Source organism: Nannospalax galili, unplaced genomic scaffold (genome assembly GCF_000622305.1).
Source record: "Nannospalax galili isolate Female #2095 unplaced genomic scaffold, S.galili_v1.0 scaffold278, whole genome shotgun sequence".
NCBI classification, from domain to species: Eukaryota; Metazoa; Chordata; class Mammalia; order Rodentia; family Spalacidae; genus Nannospalax; species Nannospalax galili.
Window position 1 is genome coordinate 12,052,646 of NW_008347536.1, and position 26,466 is coordinate 12,079,111.

At 39.3% G+C, this 26,466-nt stretch overlaps 1 protein-coding gene across 1 annotated transcript in view; it reads left to right on the forward strand.

The window, feature by feature from the left end:
- Positions 1–26,466, forward strand: part of Rsf1 (remodeling and spacing factor 1) — a 149,145-nt gene that overhangs the window by 76,905 nt on the left and 45,774 nt on the right. The window contains exons 3-5 of the mRNA XM_008844208.3: positions 2,630–2,722; positions 5,490–5,695; positions 21,753–21,907. Coding sequence (XP_008842430.1) covers positions 2,630–2,722; positions 5,490–5,695; positions 21,753–21,907 — 454 coding nt within the window. The remainder of the gene's footprint in view (positions 1–2,629; positions 2,723–5,489; positions 5,696–21,752; positions 21,908–26,466) is intronic.

The window sequence follows — 26,466 nt, forward strand, 5'->3', positions numbered from 1 at the left end:
CTGTGAGTTCAAGGCCAGCCTGGTCTACATAGTGAGTTCCAGGACAGCTGGGGCTACAGGGAGACCCTGTCTCAAAAAGACAAAAAACAAAACAAAACAAAAACAGATCTAAAAAATATCTAAAAGGGGGGGCTGGAGAGATTACTCAGTGGTTAAGAGCATTGGTTGCTCTTGTAGAGGACCCAGATTCAGTTCTCAGCACCTACATGGCAGCTAACAATTGTCTGTAACCTTACTGTAGGGGATATGACACCCTCTTCTGGCCTCTGAGGGCATTACGTGCATACATACATACATACATACATACATACATACATATTACATACATACGTAAATTGACAGCACACCTTCAACTATTAATCTATTTTCTGTCTTAGAATTTCAATATTTTGGTCATCTCATGTACCTGGAATCATTAGGATCGTTTAGTATGTCTGTTTATGTCTTGTATTTTTCATGTTTTCCACTGGTTCCATGTATACTGTTACTTCGTTTTTGTTGTTGCTGCTTGCTTGCTTTTTGTTTGTCTTTGTGTGTGTGTGTGTGTGTGTGTGTGTGTGTGTGTGTGTGTGTGTTGAGGATTGGTCAAAGCCATACCCGTGCTAGACAAGTGCTGTCATGTTTGAGAAACTGTTCTCTACTGTTGTGCTGTTTTACCTTCCCAGTGATCATCTAGGAGGTTGTAGACTTTTCAACTTTCTTTTTTTTTTTTTTTCTTTTTTTTTTCTTGTCAATTATTGTCTTTTTTGTTGGGGAGAAAAGTCTGTTCAGATCCTGACATTTTAGTTGTTGATATAATCACTTCACATGTAATCTGTGTAATATTCTGATTTCCTTTAATAGTATATCTCGGAGCTCTTTGTTTGCTTGTAGGTACGTGCACACACACATTGCTGTCAATTGAAGGGAGTTCTGTGGCATTCCAGACAATAGGGAATTCACCCTTTCTCTGAGACTGTATAGTCTTGGCTACACTGCTTGCTTATGTTGACCTCCTGTGATTTTTTTTTTTTTTTTTTCAAGCTAGTTGGTAAAAAGATGCCATAGTGCAGGATTGGAAAAGAGTGACCCTTTCTGTCCCAATCTTATTCCTTAATTGAGAGGGTCTAAACATTCTCTGTTGTCCGTTTGTTTTTCTCTCCCCTCACCTTTCAGCCAGTTGCCCAGGCTTCAGAATACTCTCTTCCTTGCTGCTTTGGCTCTCATTTTGCTATTTGTTCCCTGAATTGGAAAAGACAAAATAATAACAACAAAAACCATGAAATTGGCAGGTACTTTGCATCATTTTTCATGTCCACTTAGTAGCTTCTGAAATCCGTATTATTAGTCTCCTTTTATTGATTAAAAAACAAAAAAAAACAAAACAACAACAACAACAAAAAAAACAGTACAGCAGGCGGATCTCTGTGAGTTCAAGGACAGCCTGGTCTACATAATGAGCTCCAGCCTAGCTGGGGCTACAGGGAGATCCTGTCTCAAAAAGACCAAGAAATAAACCTGTTGGTTAGAGAGGTTGAAACCCCTGGCATTTCTTCACATGCATCCCTCTTACATGAGGCCTTTAGTATGTGAAGAGTTGCTGTTTGACCCGCTTTACTACACTACTTTTGTTGTTGTGTGAGACAAGGTCTCTCTGCATAGCCCAGGCATGTCAGAAGCTGGTGATCCTTCTGACGCCACCTCCAGCTGCAGGATTCCAAGCATGGCCACCATATCCAGCTTCAGTGACTTCTCAGTTGAGTATTTATGTATGCCATCTTCTTCAGTTTGTTTTAGTGGTTTCAGTTTGACTCAAATGCTTGTTGAAAAAAGAATCCTGAAACATTTAAGTTTAAGCCCATTACTAAAGCTGTGAAATACTCATCAGTGGAGCTTATACTGTGTACATAATGAACAGGACACTGACTTGCAAAGTGGGTCTATGGTATATTTGTGTAGAATTGGACATGTTTTTGAACTTCTGTCCAGTCATAAACATGAAAGACTTTCAGCCTTTATTCTCATGTGGAATGATTGTAGCCACAAAATATACATAAAATTGTTGAGAGCAGAGTAGAAAGCAACAGAGGTTAAAGTTGTTGCAGACAATAGTAAACATTTCTGATGGATCTAAGTAGTGTGCATCTTAGGTTGGAATTGGTTTAGATTGTCACTTCATCTAGTGTTGAATGCAAACTAGCATTGAACTCTTTATGTATGTATGTATGTATGTATGTATGTATGTATGTAATAAGAACAAAACATAATCATAGAACACTACCGGTGTTTGCTAGCTTGTTTTCTGTTTCTATGACAAAATGTCTGGGAAAACCAGCCTAGACAAGGAGTTGTACTTCAGCTTGTGGTTTCAGAGGCTTCAGTGCTTGTCTGAGACTTAATCATTGTTTCTGGGCTGAGGTAGAGCAGAGCTGCTCATCTCATGGCAGCCCAGGGCTGGGGTGAGGACAACAGGGACAGAAGTATGCTCTTCAGAGTCATACTTGTGACCTCATTTTTTCCAGCCAGGCCCACCTCCCACACTTTCTGCCACCTCCTGGTACACAAGCCTTTGGAGGACATTTTAAATCCCAGGATAAAAATGTCAACAAAAATTGTTTTCATGTATTAAGATATTAATTTTCTCTGACAGATATGCCAAGAATTTAACAGCACCTGGGCATGGGAAATGGAGAAGAAGGGATATCTTGAGATGAGTGTTGAATGCAAACTAGCTCTCCTAAAGGTAATATACTATTTTATATATAATATATATAAATTATTTTAATTTAAAATTTTCATCTTTGATTGCTCATTAAATTATAAAATAAAGAAAACCAAGGCCTTGCAAGATGGTTCATGGGGTAAAAAGCACTTGCTTCCAGGCTTTTTGACCTGACTTCAATCCCTAGGACCCACATGATAGAAGGAGAGAACCAACTTCCAGGAGGTATCCTCTGACCTCCATGTATTGGAGGCTGTATGTGCTCACACATACACATGCAGAATAAATAAATGTAATGAGAAAATAAATTTAAGTATATGAAATTCTCAAAGAACTAATAGAAAAAAAAATTTGGGGGGGTCTTTTTGAGACAGGGTCTCCCTGTAGCCCCAGCCCTCATAAGGCAAAGATGAGAGTCCCTGGACAAACCGACCACAAAGACCAGCTGAATTCTTGAGTTCTGGATTCAGTGAGGGACCCCACTTCAGCAAATAAAGTCAGAGAACAATCTCAGGAGCACCTGGTATCACCCACTGGAGTCCACATGCATGTATATATCTTCAGATATGCAAACACACATGCAGACAAAGAAGTCTGTTCTTTGAGTTACTATTTTTAGAAGGTGCCTTCACAACATGCCAAGTTTCAGTTACTTCTGCTTAGGGGTATGGTGATACAGTAGGTAAGCGATTGCTTTGTCACTTTGATTTATTTTTTTTTTTTGCTGTCACATTTCATCACTATAAGTACAAAAATCTCCATTCACTAAATCAGCAACTTGTTACTGTTTTCCAGCATTTCAATTTTGAGTTTTTCTTTTTTCCCCCTTTTCTTATTTGTTAATTACTAAACGGACAGCATAACCGAAGGAAGGGATAATATGTGAAAAATGAGTGAGGTTGTCATTCTTTTAAAATTGACAGCGTTGCCTTTAATCCCAGCACACAGGAAGCAGAGGCAGGCAGATCTCTGTGAGATCCCAGGCCAGCCTGGTCTACATAGTGAGTTTCAGGCCAGCTATGGCTACAGGGAGACCTTATCTCAAAAAGACCCACCCCCCCCAAAAGACAGGTGTTTCAGATAAAGCATCATTGTTCAACACATCTCAAGGTTTTATGGTGATTCTTAAAACACGTGTTCGATAGGACATGCTAAGGAGTTGCTGTATTTTTGTTAGCTATTAATTCCTGCTATTCCTAGGTGTTTAGAGCAGATTCCCCATGAGGTACCCGGTCCATTTAGCATTTATATTTGTAGCATGGCCAAATTTCCTTCGTCTGTTGATTGGTTTGAAATAGAGTTTCACCATTTTGTCAGTGCATGTCTTAAGTTCCTAGGCTCGATGATGGCTCCTATCTCAGCCTTCAAAGTAAAGGAACAATTACTAAATTTAAATACTATTTAGAAATGAAAGATATGGCTGCCCATCCAAAATTTTTAAATGGTACTGCCAAATGATTCAGCACTCCCTACTGGATGCATATCCTACACAAAGGGAATAAGCATTTCAAACAGATATTAACAGATATTAACATCGCCACTGCAGCCTAATCACAGTGTGGAATCAAACTCAGTGAATGAGGAATCTACACAGTGGGACACTACATAGTCTTTAAAAAAATAATAAAGGAGGGTCAACAAGATGGTCATTGGTAAAGACCACTGTTGCCCAAGGCTTAATACCCAAGTTTCGTCCCTCAGACCCACATGGTGGAAGGAGAGAACCAGCTCCCACAAGTTGTCCTCTGTCCTTCACACACAGGCCTGGCGTATGACACACACACACACACACACACACACACACACACACCACACAAAATAAATAAAAATGTAGTAAAAAAATTAAAAACAGATCTGCAGAATGTTAAGTGTAATAAGCCAACCACAGAATGACCCCGTGTCCTCACTTAATGAAGAATTTCGAAGAATGAGATTTGGAACAACGGAGTTAAATGCTGGCTAACCTCCATTAGTGGGTCAGTGATCAGATTGGAGAGAGATTTTGGTAAGACTTTTAAAGAGTTCATTTAGGCAGGTGATCAGTTGTAAAGGTAATTGTAATTGCGAGAACAATGCATTTTAAGTGTACTCACCATTAAAAAAGTTTTAAAGTAATACATTTGTTAATTTGCTTTAACTACTCATTCTGCATTGTTCATGTATCAACACGTGTTGGACATCATGATATATGATTTTTATTTGCCAAAGAAATTAATAATTTTAAAAATCAAATGAAAATTTTAAACACATGGTTATACCGCTGTGATATAATTGTCATTTTTTTTTATGTGTATGAGTGTACTGCCTACATATAAGTAAGTGCACCTGTGTCGTGAAGTGCCCAAGGAGGTCAGAAGAGGGTGCCCGATCCCCTGGAACTGGAGTTACAGTTGTTAGCTGTGTTAGCCTCCATGTGAGTGCTGAAAAATCAAACCCAGATCCTCTGCAAGAGCAGCCAGTGCTCTTAACCACTAAGTCATGTCTCTAGCCCCTAATTGGCGAGTTTTGATGCAAATAGACTCATAGTTTTAGTAATATTTAACTTGTGTGCAAGTGGTTTTGTTAAAACTTTACTTTGGTATAAAATTAAAATGTTAACTTAAAGTTTACCTTTTAAAGTTGAATATTTACATAATAAATCCTACACAATAAGTTGAAAGGGTATTGAGAAATAACTAAACTATGTGTGATCTATCTGCTCTGTCCCTGAATCAGTTCTGTGAATGTATCATATTTATTGGTGAAGCATTTGTACAATATTTTAAGCCATGTTATAACTGTTTTTCAGTATCTCTGTGAGTGTCAGTTTGATGACAATCTAAAATTCAAGAATATTATTAATGAGGAGGATGCTGATACCATGCGTCTCCAGCCAATTGGGCGAGACAAAGATGGCCTCATGTACTGGTACCAGTTGGATCAAGATCACAATGTCAGAATGTACATAGAAGAGCAAGATGATCAAGATGGCTCTTCCTGGAAATGCATTGTCAGGTATCTTTTATTGGGATGTCTTTACACTTCGATTTCTTTGAGCTGTCTACTGAAATGTGATCTCTGAGGTCAGGATGGTCTTTTCTTACGGGAATTGGCAAATTTCCAGGGTTAATCTAGAACCTAGCACAGTGGATACTTATTGTTTGCCAAGTAAATTTAAGTAGCAGTTCAGTTCGTATCAGGACATATACCTTGTGTCCAAAATGTTGTAATCTGAATATTAATGTACAAATATAACAAAACACTATTTGATTCTATTTTTCTAAATATTTTGATTTGACTTGTTCATCTTACTATAGTCTTTTTGCCATTTCTGCTTATGTACATTTCTTTTTAAAATATTGTCTTCTGCTTTGTCAATTAAGAAAGTAGACAAAAATAACCATATTTACTGTTGATCATATTTACTCTAAATCCTTAAAAATGATTTCTTGTATACACTGTTAAGTATGCCCATGGCATGAGGAAACTTTATTTTTTAGCTAAAAGTTCTATTTGAATCTGGGTTCATCCTTTTACCATTTTTTTAAGCACATTACTTATTTCTAAGAGTTTTTTTCCTATGCATCATTTAGTTTTCTGCAGGTGTCTTTGTGTGTGGTATGCATGCTGTGTGTTTGCATGTGTGGGTATGTGTTTGTTTGTGCATGTATGTGTGGGCTTGAAGCTGACATTGGGGTGTCTCCTCAATTGTTCTGCACCTTATTCATTGAGGCCAAGTCTCTGAATTGAACTAACAGCTTGCTCATAGTCTAGTGTGTCTATCCAGCTTGCTTCAGGGATTACCTGTCTGCCTCCCAGGGGCTGGGATTAAGGTGATCTGCAATACCTACTCTGAACCTCTGTCGGTTCTCGTGTCAAACTCTGGTCCTCATGCTTGCTTTACCTGTGAGCTATCTCACCAGCCTTCCTGTGCCTTAAAATGCTAAGGTGATAATACTTCTAAAATTTTTTGTGAGAAAGATATGGGAAATTACACCTAGGGACATGGTACATGCTCAGTAAACATTTGCTCCTTTCTTCCTAGCTTTGTATTACCTACATGTGTGTAAGTGCACCCATGTCATACAGTGCCCACGGAGGTCAGAAGAGGGCATCGGATCCCCAGAACTGGAGTTACAGATAGTTGTTTGCTACCGTATGGGTGCTGAGAACCAAACCCTGGTCCTCTACAAGAGCAGCCAGTGCTTTTAACCACTGAACCATCTCTCCAGACCCTCCCCCACCATTGTTCTTTTTAGAATATGTCAGTTTTTAAATTTAAATTTTAAAGTGTGTATGTGTGTTTGTGATATGTGCATCTGGAAAGCAGAGGACATCTTTGAGGAGTCTGTTCTCTTCCACCTTTATGCGGGTTCCAGGAATGAACTCATGTCAGGTTTCTGCTGCTGGCACATCTAATAACAGGCCTCACTTCTACCTTTTAGGTGTTGGCTTTTCTTACAGTTCTAACTCCAGTCACTGAAAGCTTGTTTCTTCATTGAAGAAATGTTTATCGGCAGAATGTCTAGAATTTGACTGGTGTTTGTCACCTCTTTTTAGTCATGACTTTATTCCCTTTTACTTCTGGCTTTGAATACTAAAGGTGTAGGTCAGTCAATAGAGAGCTTGCCTATCATGCACTATGCCCTAAGTTACATAATGAGTGTGATGACACATGCCTGTAATCCCAGATAGAAGCTCAAGGTCTTCCTTGGCTACATGCTGAGTTTGAAACTAGCCTGGGCTACATGAGACCTTGTATCAAAAACAAGACATAAAGGACTAGAGAGATGGCTCAGTGGTTAAGAGCACCTGCTGCTCTTGCAGAGGACGTAGGTTCTATTCCCAGTACCCACATGGTGGCTAACAACTGTCCGTAAGTCCAGATCCAGGGAATTCAGTGCCCTTCATGGGCATTGCACGACATAGGTGCACTTACACACATGCAGAAAATACACTCAAACACATAAAATAAAAATAATAAAATGTTTTTTTAAAGGCAAAAAGCAAAGAATACCAGCACAGTAATCCTCTTTCTATATGTTAATATCTAGTTGTGATAAACATGAATGGGGTGTGTAGCAGGTGCGTGTAGCAGGTGTTCAGAAGCCCGTGCTCATATAGGAATGCCTAAACCATTTTCCCATTTTAACCATCAGAAATGTCTTTATTGAAGCCTCTAATGCCAGCACCTGAGATACAGAGGCAGGCAGGTAGATAGACATCTGTGAGATTGAAGCCAGCCTGGTCTATATAGAGAGTTCCAGGCCAGCTAGGGCTACAGAAAAGTCTTGTATCCAAAAACAGGAAACAAGAATCTTTAGTGAAGTGGTAGCAGGTTGGTTTTAGCCTTGTTGCAGTTCTCTATGAATCTATGTTATTCTTTTCTGTAACTATGCTTGGGAACGTTGCCCATACAGTATAGAAATATTTGAAACCATTCAGAAGCCATTGAGTGGGGCTGGAGAGATGGCTCAAGGGTTAAGAGTACCAGCTGCTCTTACAGAGGACCCAGGTTAGGATCCCAGTACCCACATGGTGGCTAAGGACTGTCCGAAAGCTTCAAGTCCAGTGAATCTAACATTCTCTTGTGACCTCCGTGAGCATTGCATGCCATGGACGTATGAACATCCATGGAGACAAAACACTCCTTCATATTCATTGAGGTCATTGACTTTTCATTGTCAGCTAACCCAACTTTTAAACACCTGATTGACACACTAATGTTTCTTTAATTCAATTTGTCAGTTTATATTGCATACAGACTTGTATAATAGACTCTGTGCTAAAGATTAAGGCTATGGTAGCCAGTGGTACAGTTCAAGGATCCTTAGGTGGGTTCTAGGCCCCTGTGGATCTCCTTATATTGTAAGGATTCTCTCTTTGTTGTGTACAATGTATATTTTCTGGAAGACATTAAGTTTTTCTCAGATTCTTAATTTTATGCTTATTTTAAAAGAGATGTCCTGTGATATGGCATTTTAGTTAGCGTGTAACTTGCCTACCATAGAACTACGTCTGATACACATTGTGAGCTATCTCATCCAGCTCATAATGGCCATATAAGTCACTCATTTTGTGAAAGTTAAATGTAAAAAGTGTTGTTTTTGCTTCTTCAAAAAGAAACTACTTGGGTAGGGATGTGCTTTTTGGTGGAATGCTTGCCCATTATGTGGGAATCCTTGGGTTTGATACCCAGCATATTCTACCCCAAAATGGTTTTAGTTGGTTGAGGTGGGAGTATAGTTTAGTGAGGGCCACTTGCTAGCATGCATGCATGCATTCAGTTCAGTTACTACTACCACAAGTATGTATTTATATCATAATATATAGAATTAATGTATATTTGGCACACAAACTAATATGAGATGTAATCCCACCTGATCCAGATAAGGTCATACCTGGAATATAGTTCGTAAGTTTTTATACTAACTTGAAGAGAAAATAGTATATATATTATGTTAAGCCCTTTATGGGAAGAACACAAAGAATGTTAATTGAATGAAATGTAAGTGCTTGGTAATACAATAAACATTTATTAAAGGATTAATTTGTGTAAGAAAATGTATGTCAAGGGCTGAGATGTGATCAGTGGAGGTACATCCTGGAGGTGTGGAACTAAGCTCAACAGAAGCAAGAATGTTTACTTTTATGTAGCAGGAAAACGATTGCCTGAAGGCTAGTAGATGCTATCAGAACATTTTTCTAATTGAACTTGAAGGTTTATGTGAAGTGGAGTTTTAAAAGGGGCATTAAGTAACAGTTTTAGCCTGGTGAGATGGCTCAGTAGGTAAAGGCTCTTACTATGAAAGCCTGCCGACCTGAGTTTGTTCCCTAGAACCCATATGAAGTTGGAAAGAGAGCACCGACTCACAGAATTGTCCTCTGACCTGTACATGTGTGCTGTGGCATGTGCACGCAAGCACGTGTGAGCACATGCACTTGCTAATAACCATAATTTTAAATTTTATAAAAATTTTGCAGGGTGCTGTTGTGAACACCTTTAGTCCCAGCACTCGGGAGGCAGACTAAAGCGGGTCCTGTAAGTCCGAGGCCAGTTAGGGCTACAAAATGAATGAGACCTTATCTCAAAAGTAATTTTTTTTTTTTTAATTTAAAAACTAGATTTGGCCAGGCATGGTGGTGCACACCTTTAATCCCAGCACCTGGGAGGCAGAGGAGGCAGATCTGTGTGACTCCAAGGCCAACCTGGTCCTCATAGCGAGTTCCAGGCCAGCTGGGGCTACAGGGAGACCCTGTCTCAAAAAAATCAAAAAGAACAAACAACAAAAAAACTGGATTTAGAAACATGTTTCTGCCTGACCAGATGATTATATAACAAAAATTATCTAGTCTTTAGAAATATGAGTTTTAAAGCTAGTAAATGAACCTTGATAATGACTGGTAATTTCAAAATAGACCCAAACATTGCTACCTCAAAATCAAGTGTAGTATTTTTCTAAAATAAAAATCCACCCAGTGTAATAGTTTTATATATTTTATCATCTACTGAAATTTTTGTGTTTGTTTTTTGTTCATTTGTTTGCTTTTTGAGACAGGTTCTGTTTGTAGCCCCAGCTGGCCTGGCACTCCCTGCGTATACCAGGCTGGCCTCTATCTCATAGGGATTCGCCTGCCCCTCTGCCTCCAGAGTGCTGAGATTAAAGGGGTATGCCGCCACACCTGGCAGCTACTGAAAACTATAAGTCATTTTATTACCATACTTTTAAAACTTCTGTTGAGGGCACTGGAGAAAGGGCTCAGTGGTTAAGAGAACTAGCTGTTCTTGCAGAAGACCTGAGTTCAGTTCCCAGCAACCATATGGTGGCTAACACTTGTCTCATCATTCCACTTCCAGGGGACCCCATGCTCTCCTCTGGGCATAACATGCATGGGTGCACTTCATACACACAAAGCACTCATACACATAAAATAAATTTTAAAAATAAAAGCTTCTGTCGGGGTGGGGAGATGGCTCAGTGGAACAGGTGCTTGTTGCCCGATGTGCATGGTAGCGGCCTGCAATCCCTTTGTTGGAGGCCCAGACAGGGTCTGCAGAGCAAATGGCTACCTAGAATAGCCATCTGTGTGAGCTCTAGGTTCAGTTGAGAGGCCCCGCCTCAGTATATAAGGTGGAAATTGATTGAGGAAGACATTGTCAATCTCTCATGCCCACATCACTTGTGCCCACACATGTGAACATGCCTACATATGACTGCACGCACATCCTCACATAGGCAAAAAAAAAAAATGCTACTGTTATATACCAGTGCCTATTTCTCCTTGTTGCAGAATAATATAAATGTATGAAGCACATTGGAGGAAGTTAATGCATGTGTACGTATTTCAGATCTTAATTTATTTACAAGAAAATTTAAAAGTTAATGCATGTGTACGTATTTCAGATCTTAATTTATTTACAAGAAAATTTAAAAGTTGTTAAATTTTATTGAGTGATGTGAAAGTAACATCTGAACATTTTTTACATACAAAGTGGCAGTTTTATGTGATTTAACCAAGTATTAATAGCAAATTTCAACAACAAAAATATTTAAGCCCTAGCTAATATTTTACCTGTTTCAATTAATGTCAAACCAAATGAAAAGTATTCGTTACAGTTGCTTCATCACTTGTTTAGGCCTCAGTAAAAGATGATAAAAGCACATAAAATAATTTTTTTACATCTGATCAAATAATATATAATAAAGAATATTTTTCGCCATAGAATTTCTTTATGAAAGTAAAGTACCCATAAAGTGTAGAATATGACAAAGGTATGAAGTTATTAATAGTGAGAGAGCATCTTTAGAATCAGAGAGGGACTATAGAAAATGCTTAGATACCAATTCTAGTAAGGAAAATAGCATTTCCATGTAGACAGTTGAGCAGTTACAGTAACACCAAAAAATAAATCCAGTGTTATTATTCATGAGAGAATTCCCAATAAAAACATACTGAGGTAATGACCTCATCTCCACCAGAAAGACCAGGTGAAAAGTGTGCAGAATATCACGTATTAACAATGACATAGAACAACTGGAACTTATCTCTGCCTCACTGGTAGAAATAAAATACTACAACCACGTTCAGTAACTGTTTGTTGATGTCTTCAAATGTTAAACTATTACCCTATTACATCTACTGCATTCCTACCTAGTATGTTAAAGAAAAAAACTTATATACAAATATTAATAGCATCTTTATTCTTTTATTTTTGTTTTTTGAAGCAACATCTTACCTTGTAGCTCAGGCTGGCCTGGAACTCACTGTGCAGCCCAGGCTAACCTGACATTATAGTATGAGCCACCATCCTTGGTATAGATACTATCTTTCTTCCTAGCAGTACTCATGCAGTGAATTACTACTAAGCAATAAAAACAAATGGCCTCCTATGATAGGGATTTGTCTCAGAGTCCTTATATGAAGGAAGCTAAAAACTGCATGTTGTTTTTATTTAAGTTGGCTTTAACAAAACTAATAAACTATGGTTATAATGACCAAAGCTATGTTTGCAGCCAGGTGTTCATACATCTGCAATCTCAGTACTAGGGAGACTGAGGCAGGAGAATCCCAAGTTTCAGGCCAGCCTGGACTACCTCGTGAGTTCCAGTTCAGTTTTGGCTACATAGTCAGATCCTGTCTTAGAAACAGAACACTGGATTTCTTCTTGTATTAGTGGGGGAATAATAGTGATATCCCTTATCTTGATGATGGTGATGGTTTATGTGTGTTAGGGTTTGACTATGAAAGGGTCCCCTATAGGCTCATGTGCTAAATGCTTGGTCCCCAGCTAGTGGCACTGTTTTGAGAGATTATGGAGCCTTAAAGAGGTGGAGCCTACTCAGAGGAAGTTGAGTCAGTAGGGCTAGACCTGGAGGTTTGATAGCCCTGCCCTACTTGCTGTCCACTCACTGCTTCCTGAATACATCCTACCCCCACCACCATTCCTTCCCAGTTATGATGGACTGTGTCTTCTTAAGCAGTAAGCCAAAGTAACCTCTTCCTCCTTTAAGTTGCTTCTTGTCACAGCAACAAGAAAAGTCACTCATACAAAGTGCTTGTCAAAGTTACCAAACTGAATGCTAAGTATGTTCATTTTAACCCTGTCATGGTGGCAAAAGCCTGTAATCTCAACATTTCTGAGGTTGACGTAGGAGAATCGTGAATTTAAGGCCAACCTGTGCTGCATAGACATCTCAAAGCAATAAATAAAACAAGCAGATAAGCCATGCTAATTTTTTAGTATATATCTGAGTTAGACCTTGAAAAATATTTCTTAAATGGATTTTAGTTTTTAGAAGTCATTTACTGAGATCTGAATTCTAAGTAGTGTATGTAAATTTCATATACCTGTAATTACAGACTCTGTCAAGGCATTTCTTTTTTAAAATTATTTTATTTGGGGTGGTAGAGATGGCTCAGCAGTTAAGAGCACTGGCTGCTTTTGCAGAGGACCCAGGTTTGGTTCTCAGCACTCACATTGGCAGCCAACAACCATCTATAACTCAAGTTTCAGGGGATCCAAGCTGACTTCTGGCTTCTGTGGGCACTGCATGACATGGGTGCACTTACATACATGCAGGCAAAACACTCATACACAAAAGATTTAAATTTTTGAAAATTAATCGAATTGTAGCCCGGTGTGGTGGCGCACACCTTTAAACCCATTACTTGAGAGGCAGAGGCAGACAGATCTCTGTGAGTTCAAGGCCAGCCTGGTCAACATAGTGATTTCCAGGCCAATTGGGGCTACTGGGAGACCATGTCTCAAAAAGTCAAAAAAAAAAAATCTAATTAGTTTTTAATTCTGTGTATATGTGTGTTGGAGGATATGTGCCCATTTGAATGCAGGTGCCATGGAGTCCAGAAGAGTGTTAGATTCTCTGGAACTGGAATTATTTGCAGTTGTGAGCCATTGGCCGTGGGTATTGGAACTGAGCTCAGGTCTTCCTTAAGAGGAGTTCTTTCGGGGCGTGGTGGTGCATGTCTTTAATCACAGTGCTCTGGAGACAGAGCCAAATGGATCTCTGAGTTCAAAGCCAGCCTGATTTGCATAGAGTTCCAGACTAGCCAAGGCTACATAGTAAAACCCTGTCTCTAACATAAAAAAGAATACTACTCTCTCTTAACCACTGAGGTGTCCAACCCTGTAAGGACATTTCTAAGCTATGTTGCTAATAAAATTGACTAAGAACGTGGGCTCTAAGCAGGGTGTGGTGGTTCGTGCCTGTAATCACAGTGCTTGAGAGGAAGAGGCAGGAAGATTGCTATAATCTATAATCAGGATCAGTGTCGTCTACATATAGAATTCTAGGCCAACCAAGGGCTATGTATTAATATAAAATACAATAAGATAATAATAGCCCAGACTATCTTCAAACCTGTGATCCACCTGTCTAAGCCTCCTGAGTGCTGGGATTATAGCTGTGTACCACTGTGCCCTGAGTGAGTGCTGGCTCAATTTCCTCATCTATAAAATACCAATAATTTGATGACATTTATATCAAGGTTCTGCAATAAAGCTCATTAACGAATGTTAACATATTAATAGTATTGCTCTGAGTACTGGGATTATAGCTGCGTACTACTGTGCCCTGACTGAGTGCTGGGATTATAGCTGTGTACCACTGTGCCCTGAGTGAGTGCTGGGATTATAGCTGTGTACCACTGTGCCCTGAGTGAGTGCTGGGATTATAGCTGTGTACCACTGTGCCTTGCTTTTGTATGCCCTCAATTTCCTCATCTATAAAATACCAATAATTTGATGACATTTATATCAAGGTTCTGCAATAAAGCTCATTAACGAATGTTAACATATTAATAGTATTGCTGACATTACCAACAAATGTCTGTGGGTTGTTTTGTGGGGTTTTCCCCCCCCAATAAAAGATTATTGTTAGGCTGGGCACGGTGGCTCACTCCTTTAATTTCAGCATTCGGGACGCAGAGGCAGAGGCAGAGATTGAAACCAACCTGGTCTATATGGAGAGTCCCAGGCCAGCTGGGGCTAGAGGGACCCTGTCTCAACTTCTCCCCCCAAAATTATTGTTGCTCTCAGTTTTCATCATTGCTACCTCAATAATATGTAATTGATACACCAGAGCTGGAACAATGTTGTTGAATCATAATAAAAATTAATATAAAATATTTGCTATGCTGTATCCCATTCTTTAAGGAGCATTCCCTTTTTGTGGGAGAAAGACACAGCGTTATAAATGCTAATGCAACATGTGTGGCCTATAATGTAGATCATCTCAGTGTTCCAAAGGAGAGCCAGGTACAAAAGATGATTTCTATAGTTAGCTTTGTTATCTGGTTTTTGTTGTTGTTGTTGTTGTTGTTATTGTTATTTTTGGATTTCTAGTTCAGTTTCTGAAAGACTTAGTACATACCATCAACTTAAACTCTGAACAGCTGTTAGGCTGACAAAAGGAATATTCTACACTAGTTAAGGTAGTATCTTACATTTCTCCAAAGTCTCGGTTATTTAGCATACAGCTAGGGAAATACGAGTTTAAAATCTAGTGAAGTTGCAGTCAGTCTGTGCAGGGTTAAGCTTCTAACTCTACCCCACCATCAGATTTGTATTGTCTTAGGTAATGGCGGCCACGACCTTTGACTTGCTTGAGTCCAAAATCCCGAGGCGCATCTTCCTCCTTCTTTTATGTCTTGCTCCACATGTGTTCTGCAAGTCTAGTCAGCTTTCCACTCAAAATGCAGCTTGAATTTCATCGTTTCGCAGGCCCTTCATAGTTGCATTACTGTCCAGTGTACTATCTTCTTTATTAAAATATGTAAATCCAGGCTGGGCATGGCACACCCACACACCTGTAATCCCAGCATTCAGGACACTGAGGCAGCAGGATCTCCAGTGTCTGCCTTCAGAAAGAATGTTTACAAGTGTCATCTATGTAATATAAATTAGATCTTTATTCCTTTTTATTGATGAATAATATTACTTTTTATGAAGATACTAGATATTTTAAATCCAGCTTATGCTTGTCTTTGAAAGAGTAATTGGAGGTCTTGGAGAGATGGCTCAGTGGGCCTGAGAACTTTCTGGGCAAAAATGAAGACCTGAGTTTAGATCCTAGCACCTACATAAAAACCTGGATGTGGTTGTACACTGGCCTGTAACGCCAGCTTTTTGGGTACAGAGACAGAAAAATTGCTAGGGCCTGCTAGTCGTCACCAGTCTGATGTCAGGTACAGTGAGAAATCCTTTCTTAAAGGAATAAGGTGGAATGATAGATAGGACACTTGACTATCCTCTGGCCTCCAAACATGTGTGCACAAGTACACACACACACACACACTTGCTTACACGACAGCCACATGCAACACATACACACAAAGAGAATAAATGCAATTAATCATGTGAAGCATGTTCTAGACTAAGAACAGAAGTGCAGTCATCTCTAAGAGAGCATGATATTTTAGAGAGATACATCTGATTTTATATGCCTGAGGAAAGAGTGGTTTGAAGAAGAGAAAAGGAGGGAATAAGAGAGGAAGAGAAAAGTCATTTAGATTGCTGTTAGGGTCCATAGTCTACCCTTAAAGATCTGATTGATGAAGTTATGTGATTTTTATATATGTATGCACACACACAAAGTCTTTCTATTAGGAGCTGGAGACATGGCTCAGAGGTTAAGAGCACTGATTGCTCTTGCAGAGAGGACCAGGGTTCAGTTCCCAGCACCCACATAACAGGTAACAAACTGTCCATAACTCCACTTCCAGGGGATCTGATGCCCTCTTCTGCCCTCTGCAGGCATTGCATGAGAGGGTTGCACTTACATACATGTAACCAAAACACTATACACGTAAAATAAAAGTAAATAAATCAGTAAAAAGAAAAATTCAATTTCATATTTAGTGTATTTAAATTTTTTCTAGTGCAGTACATTAGTTGAAATTAGGAGATACCTAGGTGTAGGTAGTTGTCTAGTTTCATAATGTGTGTTCATTGGCTTTGTGTTTGAATACATTACTCAGTTTAAAAGTCTTTTTAGGGAGTTTTTCTTAATTTTATTTTTAAATTCCTTTGCTTTAGGAATAGTGTATGCAATTCAAATGAATGTTCCAGCAAGAACTCTTAGCAAATATCTCCATCTCCTCCCCCTCCCCCTCTTCCTCCTCTTCTTTTGTCTTTTTTGTCTTTTTTGAGGCAGGGCCTCCCTGTAGCTCCAACTGGCCTGAACTTGCTATGTAGACCATGCTGGCCTTGAACGTACAAAGATCCACCTGGCTAGCAACTAGTTGGATCTTAATTTTCTTTTCTGTAAAATAGATGCAGTACCAAATTGGACTCTGAAAGAGCTTCTAATCTGAACTTCTGATAGATAATTAAAATGTTAAGCTCTCCATTTTACTCTATGTGGTGTGTGTTCATATTACATATAGAACCTTGTATGTGCATTCCTATACTTGATAAATAGTTGTCATTTTAATATCTAATAGGTTTCCTTTAATGACAATTTTCTTACTTTTCCTAGGAGATCAATTTGATAATACTTAAGTTATTCTTTCATTTCTTATAATTACCTATATCTGAAATTGAAAATAATCCAAAATTTGTAATTAGTAACCAACATGATGCTACAAATGGAAAATTCTATATTCGACTTCATGTGATGGGTTGCAGTAAAGAAAACATAGTCATAAAACAGTTTATTCAGCACCCACAAAAGGATAAAGAACTTAGCCCCCTTCAGCTGAGAGCTGACTTCTCCACATGTCCTAATTTTCCTGCACAGTGATCTCCACAAAGAATAGAGCATGGCGTTTGTGCAGCCCAGATGCACCAATGGCAGTTTACTTGTGATGCCCCACAAGGCTAGGACTATATGTAAGTTTTGCTGTGTTTTATTTGTTTGTTGCTCTGGGACTTAAAGGTATTGTTGAATCAACAGGGCCACAGATGCTAATCCCTTAGTAGCAGAGATTTGAGAAAGAAGGCTATTCTGTTTGTCTGTAGTGAAGATCAAGGTGCTGAGAAACTGGACTATAGCATTAAACCCTTTGGGAAGGTATTGTGTTAGAATGACCACCACATGACCTATGAAACAGAAAGATAAACTGTCAAAGTTCTGATAAATGATGAACAGAACTGAATGAAAAATAGAAAACCGCTGTGTAATGCTAAAAATGAAGACCTGCCATTTAGTGATGTGCTGGTCATGAACCAAGTAAAGGTCTGTCCTGATGAAGTGAAAACGGAAGGGAATGATGAGTATTTGTTGGCTGATGGCAGAAATTGAAGACATAGCATCAAATTTTTTAAAAGTTGTATTGATAAAATAAAATATCTTCTGCTGATGAGCATTGGAGAAGGTTCTTGGTGAACTTGTGAGGCACTGCTGATGAAGCTCTCACATGAGAATGAGTCTGTCCTGTTGATATCATCACTGTTTTCGCATCATTGCCCCAGAAAGAAATGCACTGGGGCTGATCAAAGGGCTCTTAGAATAGTTACAGATGTCAAGACAGTAGCTCTGCCGGCATGTGGGAAAGCAACACACATGGGGTGTCAGCCAGCTGTGATGGGCCAGTGCTTGTGTCCTTACTCATGAAAGCTACTTTTTTTTTAACCGGTTTCATGCTAACAAAAAGACCAGGATTACAAAGACATCTTTCCTGTTGGGTTTTTAGAACATTTTTCTTATCGGTAGTTCATGCCCACTGTTGGAAACCTATGTGATAACTACAATATTTTGATTCTTTGACAGCTATTTTGTTTATCCTCCAGGTGAAATTTTCTACAAAAGCATTGTTTATGCCATGTACTTTACTCTTATTGTAACTTCATGAATTCATCTCTGGGTTAATGAGGAATAAAAAATTTCTTTGACCATGTTAGCAATAGTAAACAGAATCACAGATGTGGAAAGTTTTTGTAAGGGATTTCCTATTCTCTAAGTATGATTTTGTATGCCTGTAATTCCACTACTTGGGAGATAGAGGCAGGAAGATTAGAAGTTCAGGATTATCCTACTCTATGTTGAGTTTCAGGCCAGCCTGGGGTACATAAGATCCCATCTCCAAAAAGCAAATGAGCAGAGAGGGCTTTCCTATGACCACAGATTTCTGTGGTTACCAGTGCTTGGAACACAGCTATGTCTTCCTGATACAACCTTTGTCTTCTTACTATACTTAGTGATCTTGAGGACTCTGTAACAAATGAAGAAAAAAGGTGTATGTACACCTCCTTACAGTACATACAATCAATCAATCAATAAATAAATAAATAAATAAATAACAGTATCAGGCTCTGATTAGCTGGAGGAAATGGATAGGAACATTTTTAACATCAGTACTGAAACTCCAGTTATTCGTTCAATGGTGGTGGGCGAAGGTGATCCTGACACAGAGATAAAGAGTATGATGTTGATAGCACTGCACAGAATGTTGCTGTAGACATTGTGGAATTATCTAGGGGGTTAGAGCAGTATACATTTGTAAGAAAATAAGTGTCTGTTTATAAAATCAGATTTCTAAGATAAAACTGCTTGTGGAGGAAATTTTATGCGTATGAACATCTTTATATGTATGTGGGGTATTCATGCATGTGTGTATACACGTGACATGTAGGGTAGAGGACAACCTCAAATTCATTCTTCATGTGCTCATGTACTGTCTTTTTGTCTTTTTTTTTTTTTTTTTTTTTTTAATGGTTTCTAACGTTTTTTTTTTTTTTTTTTTTTTTTTTTTTTTTTTTTTTTAATGGTGTCTCAACTGGTATGGAACTCAAGTAGGTTAGGCTCTCTGCCCATTTTTTTTGACATGGGTGATAAGATTGAACTCAGATCCTCTTGCCAGCAAGTTGAACACTACCAATTGTACTATCTTTACAGCCCTCAGGAAGATGTTTTGGGTTTTTTTTGTTTGTTTGTTTGGTTGGTTGGTTGGTTTGTTTGTTTGTTTGTTTGTTTGAGACAGAGTCTTCCTATAGCCCCAGCTGTCCTGGAACTCACTATGTAGACCAGGCTGGCATTGAATTCACAGAGATCCGCCCGCCTCTGCCTCCCCAGTCCTGGAATTAAGGACGTGCGCCACCATGCCTAGCTGGAAGGTGTTTTTTCAAAAGATGTTTGTCATCTGATACAATTTGTTTGTCATTATGATATACCTGTTATAACAACAGGAGGAATTACTTCATCTCATGATTTCAGAGGTTCCTGCCATCTATCATGGCCAGACCCCACTGTTTCTGGCCTGTGGTAAGGCAGAATATCATGAGGTGGGAGCATGTGGTAGAGGCTGCTCACCTTATGCTAGACAGGAAGCAGACAAAGTGATTACAGGAAGGTGCCAGAGCAAGATTTAGTTCTTAACATCCTCCCAGTGAACCAGTTCCTTGAAGTAGGCTCTGCCTTTTGCTTTTCACTACCCCAACAATGCCATCGTAATATTCTATGATGAAATTAACCCATTAATTAGGTCACAGTCCTCATGATCCAATCCCTTTCCAAAAACCTATCAACTGTCTGTCAAGCCCCAATACATGAGTCTGTAGGGGATATTTCATATTCAAACTATAAAAACAGGCATCCATCAAAATAGATCCTTATCACTTGACTCATTTCTTGGTCCTGAGATTGCTTGAGATTTTTCTTCTCACCTTAAACAAAACAAGCAGAACATCCAGCTGTATTTGATAGTGCCTACCTGTGATACTAGCATTTGGGAGACTGAGACAGAAGAATTGCATGATTAAGGCCAACCTGAGCCTAAGCTATATGAGACCCTCTCTTCAAAGAAATATCCAAACAGAAACAAACTGTAAATAGCCTTTTAATCATAGAACAGCAATAAAGGTAGAGATTGAAAAGCTGCTATTTGTTACTGGTAGGCAGGTGATAGCAGGATTTTGGTGCTCCTGGTGTGCTCCCCAGTTACCCTAAGCATATTTTATCACTGTATTAATGACATAACCATATACTTCTAACTACTTTTATGTGAACATGTATAAAAAAATGATGCTTATTGGTAGCATATAAACTCAAGACAAGACATACACATACACACACACACACACTCACACACACACACACTCACATTCACACTTACTCACTCAAATTGAATTATTTTGTTAAAAGAGCCATAGTCAAGTTTTTTGGTTTGGGTTTTTTTTGTTTTGGTTTTTTTTTTTTTTTTTTTTTCGGTCTTTTTGAGACAGGGTCTCCCTGTAGCCCCAGCTGTTCTGGGAGTCACTGTGTAGACCAGGCTGGTCTTGAACTCACAGAGATCTGCCTGCCTCTGCCTCCCAAGTGCTGGGATTAAAGGCATGCGCCACTATGCCCGGCCATAGTCAAGTTTTACACTGACTTTAATCTCCTTAGAGATTATGTAATACTTTCCTTTCTTTTTTTTTTTTTTTCTTTTTTGAGACAGGGTCTCCTTGTAGCCCCAGCTGACAGAGCTCTGCTTGCCTTTTCCTCCCAAGTGCTGGGATTAAAGTCGTGTGCCACTACCCACTACACCCTGTTTTGTTTTGTTTTTTTGAACAAGTTCTCCCTGTAGCTCCAGCTAGCCTAGAACTCACTGTATAGACCAGGCAGGCTGGCCTTGAACTTGGAGATCTACCTGCCTCTGCCTCCCAAGTGCTGGGATTAATGTACTTATTTTTGTTTTTATCCAAAGTGTTCTGCATTGCTGTTTTATCCAGTGGGGAAAATAATCTAAAATTTATGATTGATAAACAGTTTTAACATGTATTCTTTCTCCAGCTAGCCTAGAACTCACTGTATAGACCAGGCAGGCTGGCCTTGAACTTGGAGATCTACCTGCCTCTGCCTCCCAAGTGCTGGGATTAATGTACTTATTTTTGTTTTTATCCAAAGTGTTCTGCATTGCTGTTTTATCCAGTGGGGAAAATAATCTAAAATTTATGATTGATAAACAGTTTTAACATGTATTCTTTCTTAAATATTGTGTTTAGAATTCAGGTTTTGTTAGGGCTGTACCAGCATTTTGGATGTCTTTCCTAATCCCCCTGCACTCCCATTTTACAGAGTACTTTAGAGTAAGAGAAAGATTTTTATGCTGTCTTGTTTTTTCCCTTGTTTAGAAATCGAAATGAGTTGGCTGAGACTCTTGCACTCCTGAAAGCACAAATTGATCCTGTGCTATTGAAAACCTCTAGCCGACAGGACAACTCTTCCCGGGGAAGTCCCACCTTAGAGGATGAGGAGACTCAGAAAGAGGAAGAAACACCTAAACAAGGTTTTTTTTTTGTGTGTTTTCTTTTGCTTTGTTTTGTAATCTCTTCTATCTTCTTCAACTCCTCCACCCAACTATATAACCCCTAATTCTGACCTCAATTTAAAAATTGAGACCCTTCCTATAAGACTTTTTTTTATTCAAAGCAAAAAAGAAGCAAATAAAGTTTACCTTTTTAAAATCATTTTAAAAATGTAAATCAATTATGTTCAAATCATTTAAATATTCATTATTGGAGACTGTAGAGATGGCTCAGCCATTAAGAGCACTGGCTATTCTTGTAGAAGACCTGGGTTTGACTCCCAGCACCCCCATGGCAGCTAACAACAGTCTGTAACTCCAGTTCCAGGGGATCCAACGCCCTCTTCTGTCCTCCAAGGGCACAATATGGCACGAGTACACTTACACACATGCAAGCATAACACTCGTACACATAAAATAAAAATAAAATGTTTAAGAAGTATTCATTATCTTTTACTAATTTGTGGATACTGTCAGACATGGTGCCACATGCCTATAATCTCAGTACCTGGGAGGCTGAGGCAAGATATTGCTATGAGTTCCGGGCCAGTCTGAACCAAACCAAACCAACAACCGAAAGAATGCTAAGACATTTATATTTGTATAATATAGATTTGACAGTTTTCAACATTTCCAGGTTTATGGTTCTGTGGCATTAAATATATTTACCCTGGTAAGAGCCATGTTATCTCAAGAAACTAACACTAAAACTTTGAACCTGTTAACACTGACTTCCCATTTTCTCCTGCTGCAGCCCCTGGCATCTGCTTTCTGTCTTTATGAATTTGATTACTGGAACCGCACATCAGAAGACTCAAAAAAATATGTCCTTTTATGACTGGCTTATTTCACTTAGCATGCTGTCTTCAGATTCATCCATATGGTACATGTGTCAGAATTTCCTTCCTCTTTAAGGATGATTCATATTCCATTATGTATGTACCATATTTTATTTATCAGTTTATATATCAGTAGACACTTGTGCCATTTCCTCCTCATGGCCTTTTCGAACAATCCTGCCATGAACATGGTTATACAAATACCTCTTTGACTTCATACATGAGGTGCATACCTGAGGTAAAATTGCTAGATCTTACGGTAATAGTGTTTAATTTTTGAGAGCCTGCAAAGCTATTTTCTGGATTAGGTGCTTCATTTTACATTCCTACCTGCCATTTACAAGTACTCCAATTTGTTCCATATTTTCCAGAACTTGTTTTCTGGTTTTCTTGTTATAGTAGTCATCCTAATGAGTATGAAGTGCTCTCATTATTATCATAAGTCCCTAATGACCGGTAGTGTTCGGCATCATTTCAGATACCTTAACCGGCTATTTGTATATCTTCGAGAACATGTTTATTCAAGTTATTTGTCTTTGTGTATGTTATTGTGTTGTGTGACTACGTTGTCATACTGGTCCGGAGCTCGTGGGTCAAGTGATCCCCTTGCCTCAGCCTGAGTAGCTGGGATTGGTAGTAGGTACAGGTTACCATGCCTGGTTCTGTCCGTTTTAAAACTGGAATGGGTTCTGTTTTGTTTCACTAACTCTTAAATCTGTGACAATTATAGTTAAACCTGCTTTCTCATTGAGTTTTCTAATTTGCCTACTTAGGCAGATGAAATCTTTACCCTTCTTGAAGGACAGAACCAAGTCCTAACTTCCTTAGAAAAGAAACCAACTGAAAATTTTGTTAAACTCTTGTGTGCGTGCATGTGTGTGTGTGTGTGTGTGTGTGTGTGTATGTGTGTGTGTTCGAGCACACATGTGCGTGCACACGTACACTATGCTCATGTGTGCTGGTATGCATTTGTGCATGTGTATATGGAGAACTGAACTCATCCTCGGGTTTGTTCCTCGGAGTCATTCACTTTTCTTGAGACAAGGTCCCACACTGGAACCTGGGGCTCTCTGATAAGGCTAGACTGGCTTTGGAATGAGCCCCAGGGAGTCTCCTGTCTCTTCCTCCCTAGCCCTGGGATTACAGACGTGAACCACCACATCTGACTTGTTTTGTTTTTAAAATATTTATTCATTTATTCATTCATTCATTTATTTATTTATTTAATATGTATTAGTGTTTTGCCAGCATGTAAGTTCACTAAGTGCTCGCAATGCCCAGGAAGGCCAGAAGAGGGCATTGGATCCCCTGGAACTGGAGTTACAGTTGTTAACCAACAAGTGGGTACTGGGAACTGTACCTGGGTCCTCTGCAAGTGCATTCACCAGTGCTCAAAGGTGTCTTCTGACTTCCACACACCCACTGTAAAGACAGGTTTCTCCTTGCTTCTAAACAAGCATGCCAAACTTTCATACAGCTGCTCCCCAAAATGATTCTCAGCAATTGCTGATGATATGCTTCCCAGTGACAGAAGGAAATGGCCTGTAATGGAGGACTCTTTGAAAAGGTGGAGGAGGGAGAGCAGGACGTTTAGCACTGTTCTCTACTCTTGCTGGGGCCTAGTGTGAAGCTTAATGACAGAGTATCTCCTTAGCTCATGTGAAACCCTAGGTTCACTCCCAGGCACTGCAAAAGCGAAAATAAAATGAATTGTGCTTCCTGCTTCTCTTATTCTGGCAACCAAACATTTCTTTTTCAAGGTTTGTTTTCATTATTTTTTTGAAATGGGGTCTCTCACTCTGTTTTTCAGGGTAGTCTCAAACTCTTGGACTATGAGCCAGTATTCTGATGTCCTTTATATTAAATTGCAAAATCTTAACCATAAACTATATTAGATGGACATTACAGTAGGCTTCCAAGAACCAATAGACATCAGAAACTGGATAATAATAAAACTTACATGTATTGTGGTTTTTCTGGGTAAGTTTTAATTTATAAATTATGCACAGTAAAGAGATAAGCAACAATAATAAAACAGAGCAATTAGACCACTGTGTTGAGTAAAATTTATATGAATATAGTCTATCAGCTCCTCACTCTCAACACTGACTCCTGTCCCCACCTTTCTTCCTGTGGGACTGAACTTGACTGTGGTTAATCGAAGCCATAGAAATTGAAATGTTGGATAACGGGAGCCTGTTATACATTATTATGTCATATTTTTTTAGAGAAGTAAGATGAAGACTAGTGTCAGTAGCTTTCCTTAGGTCACAGTCTCTTATTGGCAAAGCATTCTAGCTGAAGCTGTCTCTAGAGTCTTTGTGCTTCGTGTGTGTGCACCAGGTGCATGTGCACGTTGTGAGGCCAGAGGTTAATGTTGGATATCATATCTCAATCACTTCTCTGATTGTTTTTTGAGACACAATCTCTTATTGAAGCTAGAGCTCACAGATTTGGCTAACCTGGCTGACCAGCAAGCCCCAGTGAGCCTTCTGTCTCTGCCTCCCCAGCTCTGGAATTATGGACAGGTGTGGTAATGCCTAGATTTTACATGGATGCTGGAGATCAAACTCAGGCTCTCCTAGTGGAGCACTGCACTGAGCCATCTCCCCAGTGCCTCTATGCACTCCTGAGACTGTACTTACATGGGACTTAAGGAGTAGCTAAGCCTCTAAAACCACAAAATCATACCTCTCTCTCTTTTTTATTTTTTGGTCTTTTTGAGACTGGGTCTCCCTGTAGTCCCAGCTGTCCTGGTAGTCACTAAATAGATCAGGCTGGCCTCAAACTCAGAGAGATCCGCTAAAGGCTTGCATCACCACGTCTGGCTTAAAACCATATCTCCTGTACACATACCCTCTGGGTCGTAGTTACCATGATCTTGACCGTGGTGAGACAAGAGAAATGTGATCCTAGTTGATCACTTTTCTTGTTCCAGATAGAAGCAAACTGTGCTTGTGGATGGAATTGGTTGAAATTACGGTCTTTAAATTTTTTTTAAATTTATTATTATTTTTTTTATTTATTCATTCTAGTCTTTTTGAAACAGGGTCTCCCTGTAGCCCCAGCTGGCCTGGAACTTGCTATGTAGACCAGGCTGGCCTGGAACTCACAGAGATCTGCCTGCCTCTGCCTCCTGAGTGCTGAGATTGAAGGCATGTGTCACCACATCCAGCTTTTATTTTTATTTTATGTGTATGAGTGTATTCATGTATGTAAGTGCATTCATGTTATGCAGCGCCCACTGAAGAGAGTGTCAGATCCCCTAGAACTGAAATTCAGAGTGGTTGGTAGCCACCATGTGGGTGCTGGAAACTGAACCGTGGTTCTCTGCAAAAGTAGCCAGTACTCTTGCCCACTGAGCCACCTCTCTTGCCCCGCAGTCTTTTTTATTATTATTATTATTTTTTTATGTTTATGAGTGCATTGTCTGCATGTATTTGCATGCACCTGTGTTGTGCAGTGCTGCAAGGATCAGAAGAGGGCATCAGATTCCCCTGGAACTGGAGTTAAGGACTTTTAGCCACCATATGGGTGCTGGGACTCAAACCCAGGTCCTCTGTAAGAGCAGTTAGTGCTCTTAACCGCTAAGCTATCTCTCCAGCCCCCAGCCCCATAGTCTTATGCAATGTTTAATGTAGTTGAGTGGTAAGGCAAAATGTAACAAAGTTTAAAAAGCATAGTTAGATATTTGGAAATTAG